The following is a 27,516-nucleotide window of genomic DNA, read 5'->3' as shown; positions in this document are numbered from 1 at the left end:
ACAGTAGTCAGTGAAACCGATTTTGCGTGCGGTGAAATTCTCTTTAAACCAAGGTCCCATCTGTGTGTTGAGATGGGCATTAAAGATCCCACGGCACTGTTCAAAGAAGTGCAGGGAATTCGCCTTTGTGTCCTGGCCAACACTTGTTAACCAGCATTACCGCAAACAGATTAAGTGGTCATTCTCATTGCACTTTCGGAGATCTTGCTGTACGCAAATAGCCACGCTTGCCCATGTAACAATAGTGCCTGCACTTCAAAAGTAATTAATTGACTATGAAGCACTTGCGATGTTTCTGAGAAATGTGATACGGTGCTATTTATATTTATATTTATATTTATATTTATGCAGGTGTCTTTTCGCTCTCTTCCTATCTGTTTCTCGCTGTTTTTCTTTCTCACTCTTGTCTCTCTCTCTTCATTCTCTCTTTGTCTTTCTCTCCCTCTATTGCTCTCTGTTTCTGCCTCTTTCTCTTTGTATCTCTCCCTTTCTTTCTCTGTCTCTTTTTTTATGTCTGCCTCAGGCAAGGCTGAAGTGATTATAAGTACCTTCAGCCAAAAGTGCCAAGTGGACGATTCTGCTCGGCCTCTTACTGAGGTGAGGTTCCCACCATCATAGATGCCAAAGTCCAGCCAATTCAGTTAACTTCACATGACATTAAGATGTGGCTAAGTGCACTGGATACAGCGAAGGCCAAGGGCCCTGATAACACCTCGGCTGTAGTGCTGAAGACCTGCGCACCAGAACTAGCCGCAACCCCCAGCCAATGCAACTATGACACTTACGTTTGCCCAACAGTGGGGGAAATCGCCCAGGTATGTCCCATCCACAAAAAAAAAATACGAATCTAACTCTGCTAAATATCGCCGTATAAACCTCTTTCCAATCATCAGCAAAATGATGGCAGGAATCATCACTAGCACATCAAGTGACACCTACTCACCAATAACTCACGAACCAATGTTCTGTTTGGTTTCTGTCCAACTGCTCGGTTCCAGACCTTGCCGCTGCTTGCATCGAGGCATGGACACAAGAGCTGAATGCCAGAGGAGAGGTGCCCGTGATATCAGGGCAGCATTCAACCAAGTATGGAACCAAAGGAGCCCAAGCAAAACTGAGAAGTGAGGGTCAATGGCAAAACCTTCCACCTGCTGGTGTCATACTGACACAAAAGAATATGGTTGTAATAGTTGGAGGCCAATCATCGCAGCCATGAGATGTCAGGGCAGTGTCTTCAACCTGGTCATCTTTAGCTGCTCCCTCAATGGCCTTAGCTCCATGGAGCTGTGTGCTGACTACTCTCTAGTGTTCAGTTCCATTCACAATTCTTCCAATAATGAAGCAGTGCATGCCAATCTACAGCAGGACCTGAACAACCTCCAGCCTTGAGCTCCAAGTGGCAGGTCACAGGGAAAGACCATCTCACACAAGAAAATGTCTAATCATCTTCCCCTGACCTTCAATGGCACAATCATCACTGAGTTCCCTTGCCACTGGGCTCAAAGATCCCCTCTAAGTCTCACATCATCTTGACTTGGACATGTGCCACCATTCCTTCATCATCGCTGGGTCAAAAATCCTGAAATTCCCTACTTCACACTGTTATGGTTCCACCATCTACAAGGCACAAGCCAGGAGTGTGATGGAATACTCTCCACTTGCCTGGATGAGTGCAGCTCCAACAACACTCAAGAAGCTCGACACCATCCAGGACAAAGCAGCCCGCTTGATTGGCACCCCATCCACCACCCTAAACAATCACTCCCTCCACCACCGGCGCACCGTGGCTGCAGTGTGTACCATCTACAAGATGCACTGCAGCAACTCGCCAAGGCTTCTTCAGCAGCACCTCCCAAACCTGCGACCTCTGCCACCTAGAAGGACAAGGGCAGCAGGCACATGGGAACACCACCACCTCCAAGTTCCCCTCCAAGTCACACACCATCCTGACTTGGAAGAATATCGCCGATCCTTCATCGTCGCTGGGTCAAAATCCTCTCGACCTAACAGCACTGTGGGAGTACCCTCACCACACGGACTGCAGCGGTTCAAGAAGGCGGCTCACCACCACCTTCTCAAGGGCCACTAGAGATGGGCAATAAATGCTGGCCTTGCCAGCGGCGCCCACATCTCATGAATGAATTTTTAAAAAAGGATCAACATAAAGACCGCATCAGTTCAAGGACAAGACCCACCACCATCACCGATTCAGGTCAGCTAGGGATGGGCCATAAATGTGGCCTTGCCAGTGTTGCCTGCGTTCTGAGAAACAGTTAAAAGCAGAAGTCTCATCCAGATCAATTAGATCATGGTTGAGCTGTTCATGCAATCCAAATCAAATTAAACTTCAGGCTTCAAGGCATCCAAAAGTAGTCAAAATTTAAATTTTAAATTTAAATTGAAGGAATATTGGCATCTATCGGAAGGGGATAACGTGATGCTTCTGGTGTCGACCCTCTGTCAGAACACAGTGCTGGCCAGGGGGCTTGCTTCTGCACCTGGGGTGCTGGTTTGGTTTTGTCACTTGTTGTGCAGCCTTGCTATGTTTCCAGCATTTCCTGCTTTCATTTCCTCCTGCATCTTTTTCCCCCTCTTCCACGTCATCTTGCTTTTCTTCTTGTACGGGCACTTCACCTTCTTAACTATTTGCACACTCTTCCATTCTTATAATGCTTTTTCATTACCTCGCTCAAATGATCTTTAATACCATCTACCAGGTTCTTGCTTCTCTGTTACGCAGTTTGCAGCTCATTCAACCCATTAACTTGCTCTCTGTGATTGGAGTCTGTTGCCACCCCCTCCCCTTTCTTTTTTTCTCTCTCTTCCCTTGCTCTCCGTGGCCTCGCCCTCCCTATCTTTGTAACCTCCTCCAGACCCACCAACCCTCCGAGAACTCTGCGTTCCGCCAATTCTGGTTTTGAGCATCCCCGATTTCCCTCGCCCCACCAATGGTGGCCGTGCCTTTCAACTGTCTCGGCCCTAAGCTCTGGATTTCCCTCCCTAAACATCTCCTCTTCCCTGCTTGTCTCTCTCCTCCTGTAAGGCACTCCGTAAAACCAACCTCTTTGACCAAGCTTTTGGTCACTTGTCCTAATATCCCCTTATGTGGCTCGTTGCCCAGTTTTGTCAGATATCGGTCATGTGAAGCACCGTGGGATGTTTTACTACCTTAAAGGCGCTATATAAATGCAAGTTTTTGTTACCTTACAAAGGGGCCTTAGTTTGAGGGTGTCGTTTGCACACCAATGGGACTTGAGATTCTTCTCTCCAGTGTGAAGGTCACAGGTGCAATTTTCACACCAGGTCGAGTGATATCCTGTACTTGGTGATATTTTTAAAAATGACATTACATTGCCGTAACAACCAATAGGACAGTGAAGTGAGAGTTATTGTGACATCAGTAATTTAGCAACACGGCCTAGTATCCCACGAGTTTAGGAAAAATGAATGGCAAAATCAGGAAGACAGATTATTATCTGAATGGCAATAGATTGGGAAAAGGGGAAGTGCAACGAGACCTGGGTGTGCTTGTGCACCAGTCGCTGAAGGTAAGCATGCAGGTGCAGCAGGTGGTTAAGAAGGCAAATGGCATGTTGGCCTTCGTAGCGAGAGGATTCGAGTACAGGCGCAAGGATGTCTTGCTGCAGTTGTACAGGGCCTTGGTGAGACCACACCGTGAGTATTGTGTGCAGTTTTGGTCGCCTTATCTGAGGAAGGATGTTCTTGCCATGGAGGGAGTGCAGCGAAGATTCACCAGACTGATACCTGGGATGGCAGGAATGACATATGAAGAGAGATTGAGTTGATTAGGCTTATATTCACTAGAGTTTAGAAGAATGAGAGGGGATCTCATTGAAACTTACAAAATTCTAACAGGACTAGACAGACTAGATGCAGCAAGGATGTTCTCGATGGCAGGGGAATCCAGAACCAGGGGTCACAGTCTAAGGATAAGGGGTAAGCCATTTAGGACTGAGATGAGGAGGAATTTCTTCACCCAGAGAGTGGTGAACCTGTGGAATTCTCTACCACAGAAGGCAGTTGAGGCCAATTCATTAAATATATTCAAGAAGGAGTTGGATATATTTCTTAAGGCTAAAGGGATCAAGGGATATGGGGAGAAGGCAGGGACCGGGTACTGAATTTGGATGATCAGCCATGATCTCATTGAATGGCGGAGCAGGCTCGAGGGGCCGAATGGCCTACTCCTGCTCCTATCTTCTATGTTTCTATGTTGGGTTATGACCAAGGCAGGTGATTTAGTGCAGCATGACATCCCACAGATTTGTATACTTACTGGTGGAGGTAATTTGAATTTTTAATTGCCAGGCGAAAAAAGGGTGACATGAGCCCGGTTTTACACCTCGTTTTATTTTCTCTTCCTGACACTGAAATTACCCCCAGTATGTGTCGCGTGACTTGCTGTCCGGTTTGGCCTGAAAAAAAAAATTCCCAGCGGCAGTGAAAATACCAGTTTCTCAGCAGATAACCGATCACTTGTCCTAATGATGACGTGGTGAGCTTGGCCAGGATACAGGCCTCACTGTAAGCCAGCACGGAGCAGGACGTCTTGTTCCATTGTTCAGTCTGTCAGAGCTCACAAGTGCTCGGTTCATGAGCTGAATGCAATCCAGTTGGAACTTTTAAAAACAAAAATTCAAATTATCAAGTAATTCTCGGCAACAGACAAAAGCAATATGCAAAGCAGCGTGAGGGGATTCGCATGATCTCTGGTCATGATGGTTGAAATGGTTGTGTCAACAATATTGTGGTTTACTCCCAGACCCAGCGGTTGGCGCTGGACTTGGCACGAGACACAAGCAAAGCTTTGTTCGCCTCGCACTATACAGTTGGGCTTCACTTCTGCATGGCCGCCTCGATTTACAGACTCTGCAGTCTTGCCCGCTCCACAAGCCAGGAGCTGCTTGCTGCAGGCAGCGTGGAGCCATCATCGACCGACATGCTGCCTCGCTGAGGTGGAACCAAGCATGCTTCGTCTACCGAGGACAACGCGGGAAGAGGGACGTTCGCTGAGCTCTCTTGGAGCTGCCGAGCAGCGAGTGCTCCACAGCTGCGAGCAGATCGGCGAATTGATGCCTTCAAGCACACGTGTGTGTGCTGTATCGCAGCTTCATCCCGAGTCTGCGGGGCACGCTGCAGAAAATGAGACGTGTCTGGGCAACAGCTGAACGTGTTCCCTTTCAGAGCGGGGCTTCCACCAACCAGCCACACTCTCTCTCTCGCGCATCAGCAAACTGAAGCTGCTCTCCGCCAGGACTGTTGATCCACTCAGTGGCAGGTGCTTTGTCACTGCCCCAGCTCACTTGGCCAAAAGGCTTGCCAGCTCAATGGCACACTGGGGCTCCGGGGGTGGTTGCAAAACAAAGCCATGGTTCACATGACACAGGATTGCGTGTTTGTGGCTGAATACTGGACAGGTTCCCCTGGCGGGAATGGCTTCCCTCGCTCAATCTTCCTGCTGCTGGTTTGTTGTGTGTGAAAGGCAGAAAGAGCCAAGTCGAGTATCTGACTCTTCCTTCTGGGAAAAGTTGGACGTGACTTCTGGCTATTAACCCTCGTCGCTCCAAAAAGATCCTTTTGGCTTTCAAAATGCATTCCATTCATTAGCTGCTGCAAGCATTTCTGAACATAATCCCCGGTGTCCTGGGCCAATATTTATCCCTCAACCAACAGAACAAAAACAGATTATCTGGTCATTATCACATTGCTGTTTGTGGGAGCTTGCTGTGCGCAAATTGGCTGCCACGTTTCCCACATTACAACAGTGACTCCACTTCAAAAGTACTTAAATGGCTGTAAGGCGCTTTGAAGCGTCCGGTGGTCATGAAAGGCGCTATATAAATGCAAGTCTTTTCTTTCTTTCATAAATGTTTTTATAACATATATACAAGGCTGCATATCGTGACACCACAAGTCCTGGCCAGAATGGAGATGATTGGGTGATTATGTGCATCAATCACTGCTGTAAGTGACTGGGATTGATTTTCCGCACTTAATCTGTATTATGTAACTAACCTCCACAAACTGCATCTTGCTGGAGAAATAACCCTGCTTTTATCGGGAGACTTTGCTGCAGTTTCAGTCATGAGTTCAGTTTGCTGTAGTTCGTAGAGACTCTGTTTAAATAGACTCTGTTTGCTGACTGCTTGCTGTGAGTCTTACCATAAGTCCTGGCCCGCCTCCAACTGGTTGGCTGACACAGCGGTGTCAATCCTCACTTCGATAAGAGAAATGCATGAAGCCAGAATGCAACGCCATCACGGTAAATGGGGTATTTTGGTAGCCGTGATGGTAGAGTATATTGGCCTGTTATTCAGAGGGCGCAAGTTCAACTTCCAGCCCTAATTGTCGTTTCAACTCAGCTACTGCTACCGTCACTGGTTTCAGCCAACCAACAACGGAGAATTGCCTGTGGTAACAGAGCGCAGCAACACCCAGCTGGGGTTAGGAAACGACCTTGCTTCAGAAAGTTACCGCTCTTGTTGGCCAATGGAAACCAGTATTAGTGGTTGTCGTGGCGAAAGGTAAGTCCTCTCATGTGGAGCTGAGAATGTTAAGACAGGGCATTGTGAAACTACAATAAAATGGCACTGGTGAGCCACAAGTCAGCATCTGCAGCAGCGGAGGGGGAGGAACACAAGGTAGAAGAGACTTGGCTTCTAGTGAGAAGGCACGCTGTCTTCATGGAAGAGTGTTCATCAAACCTTTTTTCATTTTTTTTTGCATTCAGATGATGTAAATTGGTTTGAAATGGTCACGTCACTCCCTCATGATGCCATCAAGGGGAAAATTGACACAAAATATGATGACAGCTTTATTGTATAATACTTGATAAGAGCCTGCGAATCTGTCTGTACCACTTGTATGTCATGCAGCAACTTCCTTTGTTCATTGAATCATTTTGATTATTGTAGACAATACCAGAGGGCACTCAGTTCAGCAGTTTCGCGCCCCTCCCCGCCCCCACCACTAGATTTTCTCATCTCCCGAAGACATTGGGTTAGAAATTCGTCTAGGGCAATGGCGCAAAACGGGCAATATCGGATGGGCCTAAAATAGCTCCCGAAATGCTCTCTCGGCAGTGACCAGCTAACTCGGCACAGATCGGGGATCAAGCAGGGGATCTTCCTGTTCTGTACGGTACTGTTGCACACCTGGCAGTTCTTTAGTTGATGAGATAGCTGGTCCAGTAGTATTTTATTGAGATGATATTCCTGCATTTCTGGAACCTCAGACCTTCTGTTCATTGTTCAGTGTGTCTCATTAATCTGCTATCCATTGCTGGATTAGCAACCAGAGGCGGTGAGTTCAAATCCCACCAGATGCAAAAATTAAATTCAATAAATCAGGTCCATCGTGGGCGAGCACCAGAAAAAGTGATTATGAAAGCTGCCAGATTGTTGTAAAAACCTAACTGTTTCAGGAATGTCCTTCAGGGAAGGGAATCTGTCACATCAAGGGAGAGAGCGGGAATATGGTATTGAGATAGAGGATCAGCCATGATCATATTGAATGGCGGAGCAGGCTCGAAGGGCCGAATGGCCGACTCCTGCTCCTATGTTTCTAAGTGTTTGACTTTGAATGGCCCTCTGAAGTGATCGAGCAAGCCACTTGGTTGGACAAGCAACTTCGGCAAAAGAAGGCCCACCACCACATTCTCGGGGAATCTACGGTTGGGTGTTAAATATTTTGCTTTGCCAGCGCTGTCTATATCCTGAGAGCAAAGTTTTTTTTTTTAATTGTATCTCTCATAACCTAGCACTAACATGAGGTCTTGTTCTTCTGTTACAGGTGTGTCGCTGACTCTTAAGAGATGGTTTACGAGATTGTGGTACCTACGCAGATTGGAATACTATAGGATCCTTGCCGGTGTATTGTGCGTGTGAAGATTCTTGCTGCTCTGCCAACTTGTTTTGCCTGGAGGCCCATGATTGTGAGGCCTTGTTCATTTTAATATAAAGTATCTTGAATGTTCACTCTGGGATTTGCTGCAGCCGTTTCGAAAACCCCAGGATATGGCTTCACACCAGCTTTCCGAGTGACCTCTTGACGCCTGAAGAAGCTCCCACCATTTCACACTCCAAGCTGAGCAGCTTCCGAAAGACGTTCTTGAAAATGACCAGCCTTTTCCGGCGGAACAGTAGCAATGGCAACTCCAAGAGCAGCTCGGCGAGCACCCCGTCGCAGCTGCTCAACAACAGCAGGCCGCCGCGGCAGGTCCGCAGACTTGAGTTCAACCAGGCCATGGAGGACTTCAAGGTCATGTTTCCAAACATGGACTACGATGTGATCGAGTGCGTCTTGAGAGCCAACAATGGAGCTGTGGATGCCACCATTGACCAGTTGTTGCAGATGAACTTGGACTGTGGATTTGACAATGGGTATGACGACAGCTCAGACTCTGACGACAGTATCCCCCCAGAGGTAAGCACAGAGGACTTCTTATTGTGGAGGCAAGGTTGGGGGGGGGGGGTTGTCTATTCAATGAGTGCCAGCGATTGCTGGCCGCGTTTACATTCACACTTATGCTAAATGAAGCCAGGGTCGCTCAACAGAAAACGCCTGAAGCATCTGCTCCCCTCCTTGCCCAGGTTGCCGCAGAACATCCAGTTAAAAAGTACTATTCGCCCACTGGTAAATGTGCTGCCCGCGGGGGTGTGGGTCTGAGCCAGGCTGTCCAGGAGGGTCCGCATTCGATCCCAGGACCCGGCTGGTCATATGGCTCGGATCCACACCAGGCAGTGCATTTACACATAGAAACATTTGGCCCTTCAAGCCTGCTCCGCCATTCAATATGATAATCGCTGATCCTCTATCTCAATACTATATTCCCACTCTCTCCCCATACCCCTTGATGCCTTTTGTGTCTAGGAATCTATCTATCTCCTTCTTAAATATATTCAGTGACTTGGCCTCCACAGCCTTCTGTGTTAGAGAATTCACCCTCTGAGTGAAGAAATTTCTCCTCATTTCAGTCCTAAATGTCCTACCCCGTATCCTGAGACTGTGACCCGTTCTAGACCCCCCAGCCAGGGGAAACACCCTCCCTGCATCCAGTCTGTCTAGCCCTGTCAGAATTGTATATGTTTCAATGAGATCCCCTCTCATTCTTCTAAACTCTAGTGAATACAGGCCTAGTCAACCCAATCTCTCCTCATACGACAGTCCTGCCATCCCAGGAATCAGTCTGGTGAACTTTTGCTGCACTCCCTCTATGGCAAGTATATCCTGTCTTAGATGAGGAGACCAAAACTGCACACAGTACTCCAGGTGTGGTCTCACCAAGGCCCTGTACAACTGTAGTAAGACATCCTTGCTCCTGTACTCAAATCCTCTTGCAATGAAGGCCAACATACCATTTGCCTTCCTAACTGCTTGCTGAAACCTGCATGTTTGCTTTCAGTGACTGGTGTACAAAGACACCCAGGCCCCTTTCTACATCAACATTTCCCAATCTATCACCATTTAAATAATACTCTGCCTTTCTGTTTTTCCTACCGAAGTGGATAACTTCACATTTATCCACGTTATACTGCATCTGCCATGTATTTGCCCACTCACTCAACTTAACTAAATCGCCTTGAAGCCTCTTTGCATCCTCCTCACAACTCACAATCCCACCTAGTTTTGTGTTGTCAGCAAAGATGCGCGAGAGTGCCTGAATCGGCTGGTGCAAAGGTTAAAAGTGCAACCATTGGCGTCAGCTCCTCTGTGCTGGGGAGGAGAAGATCCAGCCCTGATCTCCATCCAATGAGAGCTGCTGGAAAGCACCCGTGTGTGGACATTGGGCGAGGACGGGACTGGCCTCAGTGGTGATGCTCCCCAAAAGCAACAACAGCTTGCACTTAAGTAGCGCCTTTAATGTAGTAGTGCCTTCAGAGGAGAAAATTGGGGAACATTTTAAACGAGTTACACAAAGTTAGTACAATTCATGTCTTTTGTTGTTTGATTTTTTTTTGGTTTTATTCTGATGCTGGCCAGTCGAATGATCGTGCGGTTATACACAAAACACAACAGCACCCTGAGGTGCTCCCGCAGCCTTCAGCACCTACAAGCGGGGGCGTCCGAGTCTGCTCCAACCCCTGTCGGAGTCAGATTCCTGTTCCAGTGAATATGGTACTATCTCAGTAACCAGCAAAAATAAATCTTTGAAACAATCTGGCCTCTCAGCCCACTGCTGCTGCAGTTCCTTTTCAAAAATCAAAAAAGAGAATTTTTTTTTTTTAAGTGCCTAGCGTTCCCTTTACATAGCAGAATGGCTTCTACTGGAAGCCATTATATAATACGCACTGGCCCCTGTCCAGGAGCGCTAGCACTACCTCTGTTGCATCACAGCCGAGGCCAGCAAGCCCATTCACATAAAGGTGGCATTAAATTACTTGTAAGGAAGTTGCCTCTCTTGTTCTATTTGCCGGTAATTGGCTTTTGTTTGAAAGGGTAGCTCGGGTAACAGTAACATTGTGCCCCTGGAAACTAAATTGTTTTCTTACGCTGACCATTTTAATAAAGTCTCTTTGCGCAAAAACATTTCTTTGTGACGTGTGAGGTAAAGCACTCTTGCATCTGAGGCAGAGGTCGTGGGTTCAAGGCGTACTCCAGAGACTTTAGCACCTAACCTAAGCTGACGCTCTGGTGTAATATAGAGGGAGTGCTGCGTTGTCAGAGGTTTTGACTTTTGGATCAGCTGTTAAATCGAGATCCCCGTCTACCTGTTCAGCTGGACTTAACAGATCCCATGGGACTATTGTAAGAGCAGAGAGTTCTTCTGATGTCCTGGCCATCATTTATCTCTCAATCAACACCACCAAAGCAGATTTATCTGGTCGCTTATTTTGATTGCTGTTTGTGGGCTCTTGCTGTGTGCAAAATTGGCCGCCGCTCCTTCCTACGGAACTACAGTGACTACAGTGCAAAAGTTATTCATTGAGGATGTGAAAGGTGCTATAGATATACAAATTCTTTCTTTAATAAATGTCCTCTGTTTAACATGTCTGTCTGTCTGCCCTGCACTGGAGAGTTCACCATTATTATTTCAGGCAGTCAGCAGGTTAGGAAAGTCCTTCAAACTGCCAAACCCTCTATTCCGGTGACTTGGTACTTTCCCAAAATATTTCTGGAATTTTCCCCTCCCTTTTCATACGCCCGCTCCGCTCCGCTCCACCCCCTCCCTCCTTAGCATCAACGTCAGCGTCTTCAGCACAACCACAATTACTGAGCCTTCGCATCCATTCATTTCAATGAGAAATGGCCTCTTTCTGTTCTAGGAGCAGCTCCTACAGTCATTTATGAATTTGCTTTTGTTTCTGGCTTCTAGGTTGTGCTGGTCAATATTTGGTACTTGACAATATTAAATAGGAAATTTGCTTGATACTTTCGTGTAACTGAAGAGTGGAAAACACTTACAAAATATCTTAAAAAAAACAAAAACAAGGTGTGAAATCTCCTGTGTTGTAGGAGATATAATTTTTGTTATTAATTCCTTCAGATATTGACATTCCTTATCTCTGGCTCCCTCACACCAGGGAGATAACATTTTGAGATGCAGTAAATGAGTCATTTGAGACATGACTTGGTAAGTGCAGCAGACTTGGGTGGAACAGATGATTTTGGACCAATGACTCCGTAAGCTCTCCACCACTGGCGTTCTCCTCGCAGCGTGCCCGGGTCTGTTGCAGACTAATTGATGGAGATTGATTGTTCTGATTAGTCACCAGCTCCATTATCATTGTATCATGCGACGACTGTACCAGGATGGTACGAGGCGAGCTAGGTGGACCTTTGGTTGTTTTTCGTCGAGCAATTCCTCCGTTCCTATGACCCCACCTTGATCTCGTGGATTGGTGGCTGTAAGTAGAGTAAACCCGTGTGCACTGAGGGAAATGAGCCATGTGCATTGGCCCTCCAGTCTCTCCCAAGGCTCAAAAGCACCACAAGTACTTCTCTGCAGAAACACCAATTTAAGGGGAACAACTGCTCCCTGAATGTTAATATTGGGGGACCGATGCCACGCCAATATTTTTACTTCACTCAGGAAAGCCTTTGACATGAATCAGTCATTCATGAAAGAAAGACTTATGAAATAATACTGAGCGGCCTACGAGTGGCGCTGTCCAGGGAGAGTATAAATACTCGGGCACGGGCCCAGCTTGCGCAGGACATTTTAAACAGGAACTAGTGAAGGACACAACTAGACCTCCATGTTGTAAAACAGTTGATTAAAGCTTTGTTTAACACTTAGACCAAGTGCCTAGTAGTTTTCTTACGTCAGCCTTGTTGCCAGGTGACGGCCACTGCACGCAGCTCATTGGTCACAGCAGGTCGTAGGGGCACTTCAAAAAAAAAAAAGCCCATCACCACCACTTCAGGGCGACTAAGGATGGTGAATAAATGCCACCTTTACCACTGTCGCCAACACCCCCAAACCTTGAGAACACGTTTCATTATAAAAGCAAATGGGGGAAGCAGTGGGCAACCAGAAGTGAGGCTCCAGCTCACTGCTGAGGCTTTCCAGCCTGCCCCTCATCGAATTGGTTTTTGGTTTGTCCTCCCAGGGCATGCTTGCTTTGCAATTGATCGTGCGCTGCTGATGAGCTTTCCCAGGACAGGCAATGTCAAGAATAAGAGCGTGGGATAGATATTCTTCTCTCATGCGGTTTTAAATGACGCTGCATGTTTCACTGGTTAGAAATTGTGATGGAAAGGGTGCGAGGAAGAACTTTCTCTTTGTGTGTTCATAAAAATAGACTTGGATCTGACAGATGCGTAATCTTGAAATGGGATCCTATGCTTTTACAGTCACTTGACTGTCGTGATGAATTCCACCTCTGAGCTGTGTTGTGAGACTGATGAGGTCACCAGTTATTCCATTGGCAGCCACAACACGTCCTTTTGACCCCCGACCCCATCAGCAGCCCACGGCATTTGCATCCCCCTCCCCTACGACCTCCACCACCGAAAAGGACAAGGGCAGCAATGTCGCGAAAAGATTATCACCTCCAAGTTCCCCTCCAAGTCACGCGCCATCCTGACTCCATACAACGTCGTTCCTTCATCATGGCTGGACCAATATCCTGGAATTCCACACCTAACATCATTGTGGGAGCACCATAAACACAAGGACTGCAGCGGTTCAAGAAGGACCACCACCATCTCAAAAGCAACTAGGGATGGGCAATAAATGCAGCTTTGCCAGCATCGCCCGTATAAGAAAACCAATCCTGAATGATAATTCTGTATCCTGATGCTTTAACAATTAAGGGTTAATCATTATCGACCAGAGAACCTTCATATCTGCAAATCTTGCCAAACATCAGCCATGGGGATTGAGGGAGGTGCACTATATTCATCCGTGTGTAGGCCAAAAGTAATGTCCTAATGTAACTATCCAATAACCCTGCTGGTTGTAGCTCTGCAGTTCCACTTGGGTCCATTATTGCAGTGCCTTGACTTTAATTGCCAAAACCCCCGATTCGTTGTGGGAAAACGTGTTAGAAAAGGGACAGGGTCATGTTGGATTCTGATCAAACGTGCTCAGTGGTGTTAAAGAAAGAAAGACGTTGCATTTCTATAGCGCCTTTCACGACCTCAGGGCATCCCAGAGCGCTTTACAGCCACTGTTGTAATGTGGGAAACACGGCAGCCAATTTGCGCACAACAAGCTCCCACAAACAGCAATGTGATAACGACCAGGCAAACTGTTTTTAGTGATGTTGATTGAGGGATGAATATTGGCCCCAGGACACCGGGGATAACTCCGCTGCTGTTCTTCAAAATAGTGCCATGGGATCATTTACATCCACCTGAGAGGGAAGACGGGGCCTCGGTTTAACATCTCATCGGAAAGACGGCACCTCCAACAGTGCAGCGCTCCCTCAGCACTCCATTGGGAGCGTCAGCCCAGATTCTTGTGCTCAAGTCTCTAGAGTGGGACTTGAACCCACAGCCTTCATGTCTCTAAAGGCGAGTGCGCTACCCACTGAGCCATGGTTGGCACTGTGGTTCTATTTAAATATAAACAGAGTGTTGTCTTGGATTTAGAAAAGTGAAGGTCATCCCACTCTTTGCACAGGTTAATGTCTATTTGTGCCTGTAAATGTACAGGAAAAGCTGGTGTCCCTCTGACTGCAGGCAGTATAACCTGCCTGGAGGGACTGGACCTGCAGAGCAGCTTCCTGACCACTCCTTCAACGGCCCAGCAGTTAAAGGCGCCACCCTGTGCAATACTGAACCATACAGACCAGAGGTTTGCTTCCCAGTTTGTGCTGAGGTGGTTGATCCAGGCTGGGAAGCGGTTGTCGGGTGAGACTAAGCTGTGGTGCCTTTCATGGTTGAATGGCCTGCCACCATTCACTGTCTAGACTCACATGGGTGAACCAGCGCCCATAGAACCATACTCCGGCAGCAGTCGGCACCTTCAGGAGGGAATGGGAGGGTAAAAAACAAAACCAGATACAGGAAAGTCTTTGGTATCCGGCACCGACGGGACCGGCGTGTTGCCGGTTGATCAAAAATTCCGGATGACGGAGAGGGTTATCTACCAAGGCTATTTTTAACAAAGAAAAATAAAAAAAATCAAGAAATGTGCAGTATACAGTAATTGGGTGCTCACCTACAGAATGTTGTGTTAAATGGATGGTGGAAGATGCTTGATTAAGTACAGTACTGCCAGTTGAGGGTAATGCAATGCAATGACTACCAGCAGCGTGGGAGACACACAGTACCCCTGTAAAATGGCGGATCAGAAGAGACTACCGGCAGCGCGGGAGAGTCAGACTCCTGTTACAGGGGGATTGAGGTGTTCCGACGTCCGACAGCGCCAAGAAGCCGAGTAGTGGCAGTTTGGAGAACTACCCCCACTGACTAACCCGGCCACCGCGGGAGACTTGGACTCGGCAACATTGCTGGTTATTGAGGTGTTGTTTTCGGAGTGAGCATTTTGCCGGTGAATAGAGAATTCCGGATATTTGGGTGCCGTTTAAACGAGAGTTTCCTGTAATGAGATTCTCCCCTTAAATATCACGTACGCTGCCAAAAATGTCTTCTTTGCATTACAGAAATTCCTACTCTGCAAACAAAACAGAGCACCTGTCTTGGATTAGCAAAAATGATGGCAGAAATGTGAGGCCTCCTCTCCCTCATGAGCTTTATAGCAAATATTTTGGAAGAGCTTCAATCACGTAATCTCCATTTAAAGAATTACACAAGACAGCCATACTTTTGAAGCTGTCCCAAGGCATCTTTAAAAGAACGAGTTTCTGCCAGTATCTCAGATCAGCCGATGCAAATTCCAGCTCCATAACTTCTGCTGCTACTCTGTGGGAGGCGCGCAAGGCCTCAAAGCGTTTTTTTTTTGCACATCTAGGCCCGAAAACAGAGTTCTCTCTCTAGTTGTTCCTCATCCTCTCTCTTCCCATTCTATATGATTTGTGATCAACCCCTCCCTCACCCCGTCACTTTATGAAATCAGGGAAGCCAGTCATTAAACTAAGAAAGGCCCAGGCTGGAACTGGGGCCTAGGAGTAAATCTTCGTATTTGTTTCCCCATGGTCTTAGTGCCCTCTGTATTTTACTTCAAGTAAACCTAAAACAAAAAGGAATGGGAATTGTCCTGTAAAGTGCACAGAGGATACAATAGAAGGTTTTTCTTTTTAATTAAAACTATCCTACCCTAAAAAGAATTGACAGTAGGTTGGATCAAACAACTGACTGACCGTGCGTGTTTGCCAGTCGATATAAGGAACAGTACCGATTATGAGACCGTGGAGTAGTCTCGCCAAAGACTCGTTCAAAAATGGAGGAAGAGAAGGAAAAATTGGGGAACAGCAAAAATATAACAAATGAAGAATCATTTGAGATCAGGCTGCTATAGGAAAGAATTTGCAATTATCTCGCATCTTAGCAAGTCTACCAGAAAGCCCAAATCACTTCACATACAATGAATTATATTGAAGTGCAGTTACAGTTGCTATGTAGCCATTTTGTGCAAAATAAGGTCCCACAAAGTGCAACAAGATCAGTGACCCGTTGTTCTGTTTTTTGGTGGTGTTTGAGGGATTAATATTGGCCAGAATACTTGGAGAACTCCCTGCTGTTTTTCAGATAGGGTCTTTAAAGTCCAATTGACCAAGAAGACAGAGCCTCAGTTTAACATCTCATCTGAAAGACAGTGTATCCGACAATGGCAGCACTCCCATCAGTACTGCACTGAAGGTTCAGCTTAGATTATGGGCTCAGGTCCTGGAGTGGGGTTCGAGAGAGGTGGTGGTGAAGTAAAGCTGGGTGTCGTCAGCGTACATGTGGAAACTGACGCTGTGTTTTCAGATGACGTCGCCGAGGGGCAGCATAAAGATGAGAACTAGGAGGGGGCCAAGGATAGATCCTTGGGGGACGCGGGAGCGGGAAGAGAAGCCATTGTAGGTGATTCTCTGGCTACGATTAGATAGATAAGAATGGAACCAGGCGAGTGCAGTCCCACCCAGCTGGACAACGGTGGAGAGGCGTTGGAGAAGGATGGAGTGGTCAACCGTGTCAAAGGCTGCAGACAGGTCAAGAAGGACGAGGAGAGATAATTTACCTTTGTCACAGCCACATAGGATGTAATTTGTGACTTTGATGAGAGCCGTTTCCGTACTGTGGCAGGGGCAGAAACCTGATTGGAGGGATTCAAACGTGGAGTTCCGGGAAAGCTGGGCATGGATTTGGGAGGCGACAACACGTTCAAGCGTTTTGGAGAGGAAAGGGAGATTGGAGATGAGGCTGTAGTTTGCAAGGACGGAGGGGTCAAGGATTGTTTTTTTGAGAGGGGTGATGACGGCAGATTTGAAGGGAATGGGACAGTACCTGAGGAGAGAGAACCGTTTAAAATTGTCAGCTAACTTGAGAGCCGGGAAGGGAAGTTGGGTGGTCAGCAGTTTAATGGGAGTAGGGTCGATGGGGCAGGAGGTGGGTCTCATGGACAAAATGATCTTGGAAAGGGCATGAGGGGAGATCGGAGAGAAACTATGGATAGATACGAATTCAGGACTAAGGCAGGGGGGAACCTTAGAGGAAATTTGGCCTAGTGGGCTTGGGGAAGGGAGAATATAAGAACATAAGAAATAGGAGTAGGCCATTTGGCCCTTCGAGATAGCTCCGCCATTCAATAAGATCATGGCTGATCTTCTACCTCAACTCCACCTTCCCGCACTATCCCCATATCCCTTGATTCCCTTAATATTCAAAAATCTATCGGTCTCTGTCTTGAGTCTACTCAACGACTGAGCCTCCACAGCCCTCTGGGGTAGAGAATTCCCAAAAATTCACCACCCTCTGAGTGAAGAAATTTCTCCTCATCTCAGTCCTAAATGGCCGACCCCTTATTCTGAGACTGTGACCCCTGGTTCTAGACTTCCCAGCCAGGGGAAACATCCTCCCTACATCTACCCTGTCAAGCCCTGTAAGAATTGTGTATGTTTCAATGAGATCACCTCTCATTCTTCTGAACTCTAGAGAATATAGGCCCAGTCTACGCAGTCTCTCCTCATAGGACAATCCTCCCATCCCAGGAACCAGTCTGGTGAACCTTCGTTGCACTCCCTCTATGGCAAGTATATCCTTCCTTAGGTAAGAACACCAAAACTGTACACAATACTCCAGGTGTGGTCTCACCAGGGCCCTATATAACTGCAGTAAGACGTCTTTACTCATACTCAAATCCTCTTGTAATAAAGGCCAACATACCATTTGCTTTCCTAATTGCTTGCTGTACCTGCATGTTAACTTTCAGTGATTCGTGTACAAGGACACCCAGGTCCCTCTGAACACCAACATTTCCCAATCTCTCACCATTTAAAAAATACTCTGCTTTTCTATTTTTCCTACCAAAGTGGATAACTTCACATTTCTCCACATTATATTCCATTTGCAATGTTCTTGCCCATGTTCATTTAGCCTGTCTATATCCCCTTGAAGCCTCCTTGCATCCTCCTCACAACTTACATTCCCACCCAGCTTTGTATCATCAGCAAATTTGGATATATTACATTTGGTCCCCTCCTCCAAATCATTGATGTAAATTGTGAATAGCTGAGGCCCAAGCACTGATCCTTGTGGTACCCCACTAGTTACAGCCTGCCAACCCAAAAATGACCCATTTATTCCTACACTCTGTTTTCTGTCCATTAACTAATCCTCAATCCATGCTAGTATATTACTCCCAATCCCATGAACCCTAATTTTGTTTAATAACCTCTTGTGTGGCACCTTATCGAATGCCTTCTGAAAATCCAAATACACCACATCCACTGGTTCCCCCTTATCTATTCTGCTAGTTACAACCTCAAAAAATTCTAACAGATTTGTCAAACACGATTTCCCTTTCATAAATCCGTGTTGACTCTGCCCAATCCTATTATTACTTTCTAAGTGCCCTGTTACTACGTCCATAATAATAGATTCTAGCATTTTCCCTACTACTGATGTCAGGCTAACTGGTCTGTAGTTCCCCGTTTTCTCTCTCCCTCCTTTCTTAAATAGTGGGGTTACATTTGCTACCTTCCAGTCTGTGGGAACCGTTCTAGAATCTATGGAATTTTGGAAAATGACAACCAATGATCCACTGTCCCTATACCCACCTCTTTCAAAACCCTAGGATGTAGGCCATCAGGTCCAGGGGATTTATCGGCTTTCAGTCCCATTAATTTCTCCAGTACTATTTTTTTTACTAATACTGATTTCTTTCAGTTCCTCATTCTCGCCAGAGCCTTGGTTCTCCACTATTTCCGGGAAGTTTTTTGCGTCTTCTACCATGAAGACAGACACAAAGTATTTGTTTAATTTCTCTGCCATTTCCTTATTCCCCATTATAATTTCTCCTGTCTCAGCCTGTAAGGGAAACACATTTCCTTTCACTAATCTTTTCCTTTTTACAGACCTATAGAAGCTTTTACAGTCTGTTTTTAAGTGTCTCTCGCTAGTTTACTCTCATATTCTATTTTCCCTTTCTTTATCAATTTCTTAGTCCTCCTTTGATGAATTCTAAAATCCTCCCAATCCTCAGGCTTACTACTCTTTTTGGCAATATTATAAGCCTCTTCCTTTGACCTAATACTATCTTTAACTTCTCTTGTTAGCCATAGTTGGACCACTTTTCCTGTGGGGTTTTTGTGCCTTATTAAAGGAATATATATTTTGTTGTAACTTATGTATTAATTCTTTAAATGCTAGCCATTGCTTGTCTACCGTCATACCTTTTAATGTAGTTTCCCACTCTACCTTAGCCAACTCGCCCCTCATAACTACGGAGTTTGCTTTGTTTAGATTTAAGACCCTAGTTTCGGATTTAACTAAATCACTTTCAAACTCAAAATAAAATTCTATCATATTATGGTCACTCTTCCCTAAAGGCCCCTTTATTACAAGGTTATTAATTAACCCTTTTTCATTGCACAATACTAGATCTAAAATAGCCTGTTCCCTAGTTGGTTCCTCAACATACTGATCTAGACCCACTCTGCTTATTTTTACCCCAAACTCTACTCTGCTCTAGAGCCTTGATATTTCTCTCGCTGCTTTTAAATTTGCTTTTTCCTGAATCCACTCCCCCCGCAAAATTTCATTAGTTTAAAGCTCTGTCTACTATTCTAGTTATACGGTTCGCCAGGACACTGGTCCCAGCCTGGATTAAGTGGAGCCCGTCCCAACGGAACAGCTCCTTCTTTCTCCAGCACTGGTGTCAGTGGCCCTTGAACTGAAACCCCTTCTTCCCACACCACTCTTTGAGCCACGCATTTAAATCTTTAATCTGTTTGTCCCTATGCCAATTTGCACGTGGCTCAGATAACAATCCAGAGGTTATTACCCTTGAGGTTCTGCTTTTTAATTTGGATCCTAGCTCCTCAAACTCCCTCAGCAGAACCTCAATCCTAGTTCTACCTATGTTGTTAGTTCCTACGTGGACTGACATCCTTATATGACCTTGTTTTATTTAATTAAACTTAATTATATTTGTAATAGGTAACTTAGTTTACAGTGTAGCTTCTTGACTGCTTACTTGATCTAGATTAAGTTATGGCTACTGAAATTAAATATATACCTATAACACAAAGCATTACAAGTAGTTTAGGCAAAAAGTAGCAATTCCTTCCCTCTCTTCTCCAAATTCCCACTCTTTCCAAATTCCCAAATAAAACACTGTTCAAGTCCACTCCATCTAATCCCGCTCTGTGCACACCGGAGGGAAGCAGCCGTGGCAGCTGAACGGATGGTCTCAATCTTAGTGACAAAAGTCCATGAGCTCCTCGCATTTGTTGTTGGAGGTGAGGGTGGAGGAGACAGTGGAGAGGGGTTTAAGAAGATGGTTTGCAGTAGAGAAAAGAAGCTGGGGGCGTTATCTTTGCATTCCAGGGTGATCCTGGGATAGTGAGCAGTTTTGGCAGACGAGAGCAGGACCCGAGAGTGCTTTATGTGGCCCAGCCAGATCTGGCGGTGAATGGCTAAACCAGTTGTCCGCCATATCTGTTCATGTCTGCATCCCTTGAATTTAAGGGAGTGGAGATGAGGGCCGTACCAGGGGGATCAGCCAGGGTGAGAGTGAGTCATGGTTTTAATGGGGACCATGGCGTCAAAGGTGGAGGTGAGGGTGTGGTTGAGTAGGTCGGTAGCTGCAGATATGTCGTGCTGGAATGGAGGGCTAAAGGCTGGACAGTTGGGATTTTTGAAAGTGCAGTTGTAAGTGAATTGGGAGAGTTTTTTCCATGGGTGGACACAGGCATAATTAGTTCTGTAAATGGGAGAAGGAAGTTGCGAGGGACATAGACAGACTAAGTGGTTGGGCAAAAGTATAGCAGAAGGAGCTTAATATAGGGAAGTGTGAGGACACCCAAGAATGACAAATCGGAATATTTTCTAAATGGCAAGAGAATACAAACCACGGAGGAGCAAAAGCGTTGGGGTGCCCATGTACTCAAATCACTAAAAGCTAGCAGACGGGTACAAAAAGTAATCGAAAAGGCAAATTTAATGTTGGCCTTTCTCTCAAGGGGGCTGGAATATATAGGGGAGGAAATGATGCTTGGATGTACAGAGTCTTGGTCAGATCCCAGCTGGAGTACTGGGTTCAGTTTTGGGGACCACACCCTCAGGAAGGATATATTGACCTCGGCCAGATGGGGGCAGGCGGGGGTACAACGCATATCCACCAGAATAATACCGGGGCTTAAAGGGTTGAATTATGAGGACAGGTTGCATAAACCTGGATTGTATTTGCTTTAATTTAAAAAGTTGAGGGGTGATCGAATTGAGTTCTTTAAAAAGATTAAAGGATTCAGTCGGATATATAGAGAGAGAAACAGTTTCCTCTGCTGGGGGAATCGAGAACAATCTTAAAATTAGAGCTAAGTCATTTCGGAGTGAAATCAGAAAGCACTTTTTCACACAACAGGCAGTGGAAATCTGGAACGCTCTCCCCAAATAATGCTGTGTCAATTAACATTTTCAGAGCTCAATAGATTGTTGTTGGGTAAGGGTGTCAAGGGATATGGAGCAAAGGCGGCTGACATGAATCAGTCATTCATGAAAGAAAGACTTATGAAATAATACTGAGTGGCCTGCGGGTGGCGCTGTCCAGGGAGAGTATAAATACTCAGGCACGGACCCAGCTTGCGCAGGACATTCTTAATAGGAACTAGTGAAGGACACAACTAGACCTCCATGTTGTAAAACAGTTGATTAAAGCTTTGTTTAATGCTTAGACCAAGTGCCTAATAGTTTTCTTACATCAGCGGGTAAATGGAGTTGAGATACAGATCAGCCATGATCTGACTGAATGGCAGAACAGGCTTTAGGGGCTGAATGGCCTACTCCTCTTCCTATGTTCATAAGGCCTGTTAGCATCTATAAATTGATAGGTAAATGGACGTGACCCCTGAGGCTTCATGTTGTGTATTTCTGTGGCCCAAAAAGACAGCAGCTGACTTGAAAGATTTGAGAATGCTGTGATGGGAGGGAGTAACTATAAGATGGATGAGGTGAGATGGGCCGAATGGCCTCCCTCGTCCCTATTTGGCTAGTGATGTGGTGTTCGCACGATGGCAATGATGGATGGCTCTTCTCTCTCACCATAAAAAAAAATTGCCGAAACCCTTTTATTTCTGAAGAACACCCCCTTTAACCGAGACACTTCCAGATTGCAGCTGAAGGCCCTTTGAAACAAGGAAGCGCTTGTTTTAAAGTCGGGAGAAAAGAATCCAGTCCGGTAAAATCTTGCATAGTTTTTTAACTTTTTTTTCTCTCTTCCCCTTTCAGATTTTGGAGAGGACGCTGGAACCGGACAGTTCCGATGAAGAGCCTCCCCCTGTCTACTCTCCTCCTGCCTACGACATGCACATATTCGACCGACAGTACCCGCATGTCCCTCCCCTGCCACCTCGACGGTAAGCACGGCGACTGCAGCCAGCAGCCACTCTTGCTTTTTGCCTATGATTTGGGCTCGTGCAGGTGACTCATCCCCAGCTGGGATCAGTACGCGTGGCCCGACGTCCGTTTGTTCTGCTTCTCCGTCAACACACCTCTCTCGGAAGAGTCACAACAAGGCCACCTCCTGGATTTTGAGAGGCATTGCACCATTTGCCAATGATGGCAGCTAGCATCAGTTCTTATGTTACACCGGATTAGGCAATCTGTCCTTTACCAAAGGACAGCTCACTCTCTAAATAACTAGGCGAGCGGGGAGGTCACTTTCACTTCAGCTTGGCTCCTCGCCGGCAGCAGACAGTGGCTGATACCAAATACCCACTGCAGTATCTGGCCACCTCTTTGAATTCCTCCTGTTATTTTTCTCCCTTTGGAAGGAAACTTGGAGGTGGTGGGTGTTCCCATAATATTGCACAGCTGGAAAGTGTTGTTGGTATAAGCTTGTTGCCTGAAACAAATAGTTCAGGATAAGACCCTGTGTTGGTCTTAGAGTGTCCTAGGACCCCAGCTGTTCACAATATATATTAATGATCTGGACGAGGGAATTGGATGTAATATCTCCAAATTTGCAGACGACACAAAGCTGGGTGGGAGGGTGGGCTGTGAGGAGGATGTCGTGGAACTCCAGTACGATTTGGACAGATTGGGTGATTGGGCAGAAACATGGCAAATGCACTATAATGTGGATAAATGTGAGGTTATCCACTTTGGTGGCAAAAACAGGAAGGCAGATTATTATTTGAATGGCAATTGATTGGGAGAAGGGGAAGTGCAAAGAGACCTGGGTGTTCTTGTGCACCAGTCGCTGAAGGTAAGCATGCAGGTGCAGCAGGCGGTTAAGAAGGCAAATGGTATGTTGGCCTTCGTAGCGAGAGGGTTCGAGTACAGGAACAAGGATGTCTTGCTACAGTTGTACAGGGCCTTGGTGAGACCGCACCTTGAGTATTGTGTGCAGTTTTGGTCGCCTTACCTGAGGAAGGACGTTCTTGCCATGGAAGGAGTGCAGCGAAGATTCACCAGGCTGATACCTGGGATGGCAGGAATGACGTATGAGGAGAGATTGTGTCGATTGGGCTTATACTCACTGGAGTTTAGAAGATTGAGAGGGGATCTCATCGAAACTTATAAAATTCTGTCAGGCCTGGACAGACTAGATGCAGGAAGGATGTTTAAACCCCCCCCCGAGATCTTGTGGAAAGTAATTACTTTTAGTTTCATTATCACCACAAACCTTCAGGAGGGATAATTGTCTCTTCAGTTTTTGCAAGATGCTGTATGAAGCTTGCTGTCCATCCCCAACTGCGTAGATAATGGGTTCTGAGGACATATTAACAGAAACAATATTTAAACGCCCCTTGTCAAAAAGGGGTCAGGCTTCACAGTCGGCTGTGCCTCCAGCTACTAAACTGTTAGTGCAGTGATTAAGCATCATGGGGCTGCATTACTGTAACAGAATTTGTTGTTCTATCCATTGGGCGGCACTTTGTTTTTTTCCCTCCACTTGTTTTCCCCCACTCAACCTGAAGGTGGATCTGGGACTCTGAGCGTGACATGACTCGCTGGCAGAGGCGGTGGAGCCCATCTTCAGCCTGCGGTGACCCCAGGGCTGGAGGTACAACTGGAATCATGAGGCCATGTCCAGGGTCCACCTCGTTGGGATAACCTCCCCCCAACCCCCACAATTGGAAAGCCTAGTGCTATGTGTCGGCAGATTACATGACCTTGGGGAGCAATACAGCAGATTCTAGTCTTCCTCCACATCCACACATTTTCCATTGGAGTCTCTGGAATGTGTTCAGGAATGGGAGCCATTGGTTTAGCTACAAGGCCTCAGAAGCTCGTTAGCTGCTCACTTTTGCTATGTTCCAGCCATTACTATAACAAAAAGCGGCTGCTCTTATGCTGTTATTTTGTACGTTTTATGTTTCTTTCAGCTCCTCTCTTTTAGATCCCTCCCCCACTGCTGGCATCATCCACTGAATATTTGTAACATTGACCCCCATCCACGGCCTCCATGGCTAGGCTATTCTACATGGAAAAGAGAGACTTGCATTTTTAAGGCGCCGTTCATGTCCTCAGGAAATCCCAAAGCGCTTCACAGCCAATGAATAGTTTTGAAGTATAGTCACTGTTGTAATGTAGGCAAATGCTGCAGCTAATTTGCAGGCAGCAAGCTCCCCTAAACAGCAATGAGATAACTGACCAGTTGATCTGTTTTTGGTGGTGATGGTTGTGGGAGGAAGGTTGGCCAGGACATCAGGTGAATTTTCCTGCTCTTCTTCAAATAGTGCCATGGGATCTTTTATGTCCACCTGAAGAGGCAGGTGGGACTTTGGTTTAGCGTCTCACCTTAAAGGCAGAAGAAGATAGATCTTAACTGCGTACTCACATTTTCTCATCCAAGTTTGAATCCATGTCCCGTCGTCCTAGAGCGTGTAGTAATAATCAACATCATTCTGGGTTTCCGTTTATTCCTTGAAGATCTTAAACACCTTAATAAGGTCATCTCTAAGCTGCCTTTGTTCCAGTGCAAGTATTGCTAGTACCATTAGTCTTTTCTCATGGTTCAGGCGCTCAATCCCGTTTATCAAATAAATTATGTCCATGCCTTAGCTCAAGCTGCCCTCAACTCATAGCGATAAATGTGTTCACCACAATGCCAAGTAGGATTTGTGACACTGATGTTTACATAGAATTTATGGTACAGAACCAGGCCATTCGGCCCAACTGGTCTGTGCCGGTGTTTATGCTTCGCACAAGCCCCCTCCCACCCTACTCCATCTAACCCTATCTGCATATCCTTCTATTCCTTTCTCCCTCATGTACTTATCTAGCTTCCACTTAAAGGCTTCTATACTCTTTGTCTCAACTAAGTTGCCCTCCCCATCTGCAAAGACCATTTAAACTCTGACGACAACCAGGATTCACTGGGTACAGTCGGCACTTTACCACGATTGCCATTTAAAGCAAAATTCATAAATATTCTATATAAAGATGCAAAAATTAGAGACCATCAATATAAGATAGTCACCAAGAACTCCAATAGGGAATTCAGAAAAAACTTCTTCACCCAGAGTGTGGCGAGAATGTGGAACTCGCTGCCACAGGGAGTGGTTGAAGCGAATAGTATAGATGCATTTAAGGGGAGGCTAGACAAGCATCTGAGGGAGAAGGGAATCGAGGGTTACGCTGATAGATTTAGATGAGGAAAGACGGGAGGAGGCTCGAGTGGAGCCTAAACACCGGCATGGACTGGTTGAGCCGAATGGCCTGTTTCTGTGCCGTATATCCTATGTAATTTTATGTAAAAATATATTTAAAATCTTAATTCTGCACTCACTTTTTGTCAACAAAACTTTACTTCCTTTTATCACGTCTTTGTCACACTTTTGTGTCAGCTTTTCCATTATAAATTCCAATGTCCCCATTTATAATGGAAGTCCTTATCTGAGGAAGGATGTTCTTGCCATGGAAGGAGTGCAGCGAAGATTCACCAGGCTGATACCTGGGATGGCAGGAATGACGTATGAGGAGAGATTGTGTCAATTGGGCTTATACTCACTGGAGTTTAGAAGATTGAGAGGGGATCTCATCGAAACGTATAAAATTCTGTCAGGCCTGGACAGACTAGATGCAGGAAGGATGTTTCCGATGGCCGGGGAGTCCAGAACCAGGGGTCATAGTCTAAGGATAAGGGGTAAGCCATTTAGGACTGAAATGAGGAGGAATTTCTTCACCCAGAGAGTTGTGAACCTGTGGAATTCTCTGCCACAGAGGGCGGTGGAGGCCAGTTCATTAAATATATTCAAGAAGGAGTTGGATGTATTTCTTAAGGCTAAAGGGATCAAGGGATATGGGGAGAAAGCAAGGACAGGGTACTGAATTTGGATGATCAGCCATGATCTCATTGAATGGCGGAACAGGCTCGAGGGGCCAAATGGCCTACTCCTCCTATCTTCTATGTTTCTATGTAAGTTGTCCATGTAAACTAGTTACACTGTTGCGCCAGTGGTGGCGTTTAGTCTTCAGTTTTGCATCTCCCAGCTCCCCAGCTTGTACTGAAGAGAAACTTCTGTGCTCCAACCAACTCTACTTCTCTGCTTCCCAATTTACAGCAAATTTTGCTATTTAACTACAAATGATAAAAGTATTACATAAAAATAAGACCAAGAATGTATGACTTAAATTGGAGACCAAATTACCTCTAGTGTCCAATTATCTCCCACCCTATCAGCCTGCTTCTTAAGATCACACTTGTACTTGACTCCCTATGTCCAACATTTCCTGTCCACAAACTTCACTTCTTGTTGGTATGATTTTCAGTCAAGCTTATTATGTCAACATGTAACATAGAAAATGCCTATGTAATCAGCAATAATGAAAATTTGCTATGTAAACAGAGCCTGGTGCTGCTGTAGTTGCGGGCTGCGGCCACTAGAGGCGGTATAGCTCCACTGTGTCCTCTAATGCACTGTGAGATAAAGAGGGGTGGGAGGAGGCTCGTGTGGAGCATAAACGCCAGCATAGATCAGTTGGGCCAAATGGCCTGTTCCTCTGCTGTAAATTCTATGTAAGCAATGCCACGGGAGATCTGCTATTATAATATATAAAATGTGGCCCAACCAAGCTGTAGTAACATCCCTGACTCCATTTTGGCCGCAGGCTTGACACTCCGAATTCTGGCGGGAGCCAGTCTCAGAGACGCTATCGGAATTGGAATCCACCGTTGCTTGGCAACCTACCTGACGACTTTCTGCGAATTCTACCACAGCAGCTTGACATGGTGCAGGTGAGCTGGATTCTGTTTTTTGTTATTGAGAAGCCAAGGCCCATGATACGGGATTGAAAAGAATAGCCGAGAAGATGAGGTAAGCAAGATGTAGTGGTTAAGTGATGCCAAGCTTGGGTTTGAAGAGATTATCGGAGGTAGTCGGAACTGAAGGGGGTAAAGCGTTCCACGTTTTAGATCCTGGAAAATAATGAGTTAGAGTAGGAAACAACGGATGCAGAGAGGGGCAAGGGAATGTCGAACCATATATTCAGATT

At 46.0% G+C, this 27,516-nt stretch overlaps 1 protein-coding gene across 1 annotated transcript in view; it reads left to right on the top strand.

Annotated features, from left to right (window-relative positions):
- cuedc1b (CUE domain containing 1b) overlaps positions 1-27,516 on the top strand; it is a 217,652-nt gene that overhangs the window by 156,790 nt on the left and 33,346 nt on the right. The window contains exons 3-5 of the mRNA XM_085964907.1: positions 7,813-8,445; positions 22,303-22,430; positions 27,133-27,259. Coding sequence (XP_085821033.1) covers positions 8,137-8,445; positions 22,303-22,430; positions 27,133-27,259 — 564 coding nt within the window. The 5' untranslated portion in view covers positions 7,813-8,136. The remainder of the gene's footprint in view (positions 1-7,812; positions 8,446-22,302; positions 22,431-27,132; positions 27,260-27,516) is intronic.

Source organism: Somniosus microcephalus, chromosome 22 (genome assembly GCF_052327205.1).
Source record: "Somniosus microcephalus isolate GS21.2 chromosome 22, FLI_Smic_1.0, whole genome shotgun sequence".
NCBI classification, from domain to species: Eukaryota; Metazoa; Chordata; class Chondrichthyes; order Squaliformes; family Somniosidae; genus Somniosus; species Somniosus microcephalus.
The sequence above is the reverse complement of the archived record's forward strand: the minus strand, read 5'-3'. Positions and strand labels throughout refer to the sequence as shown.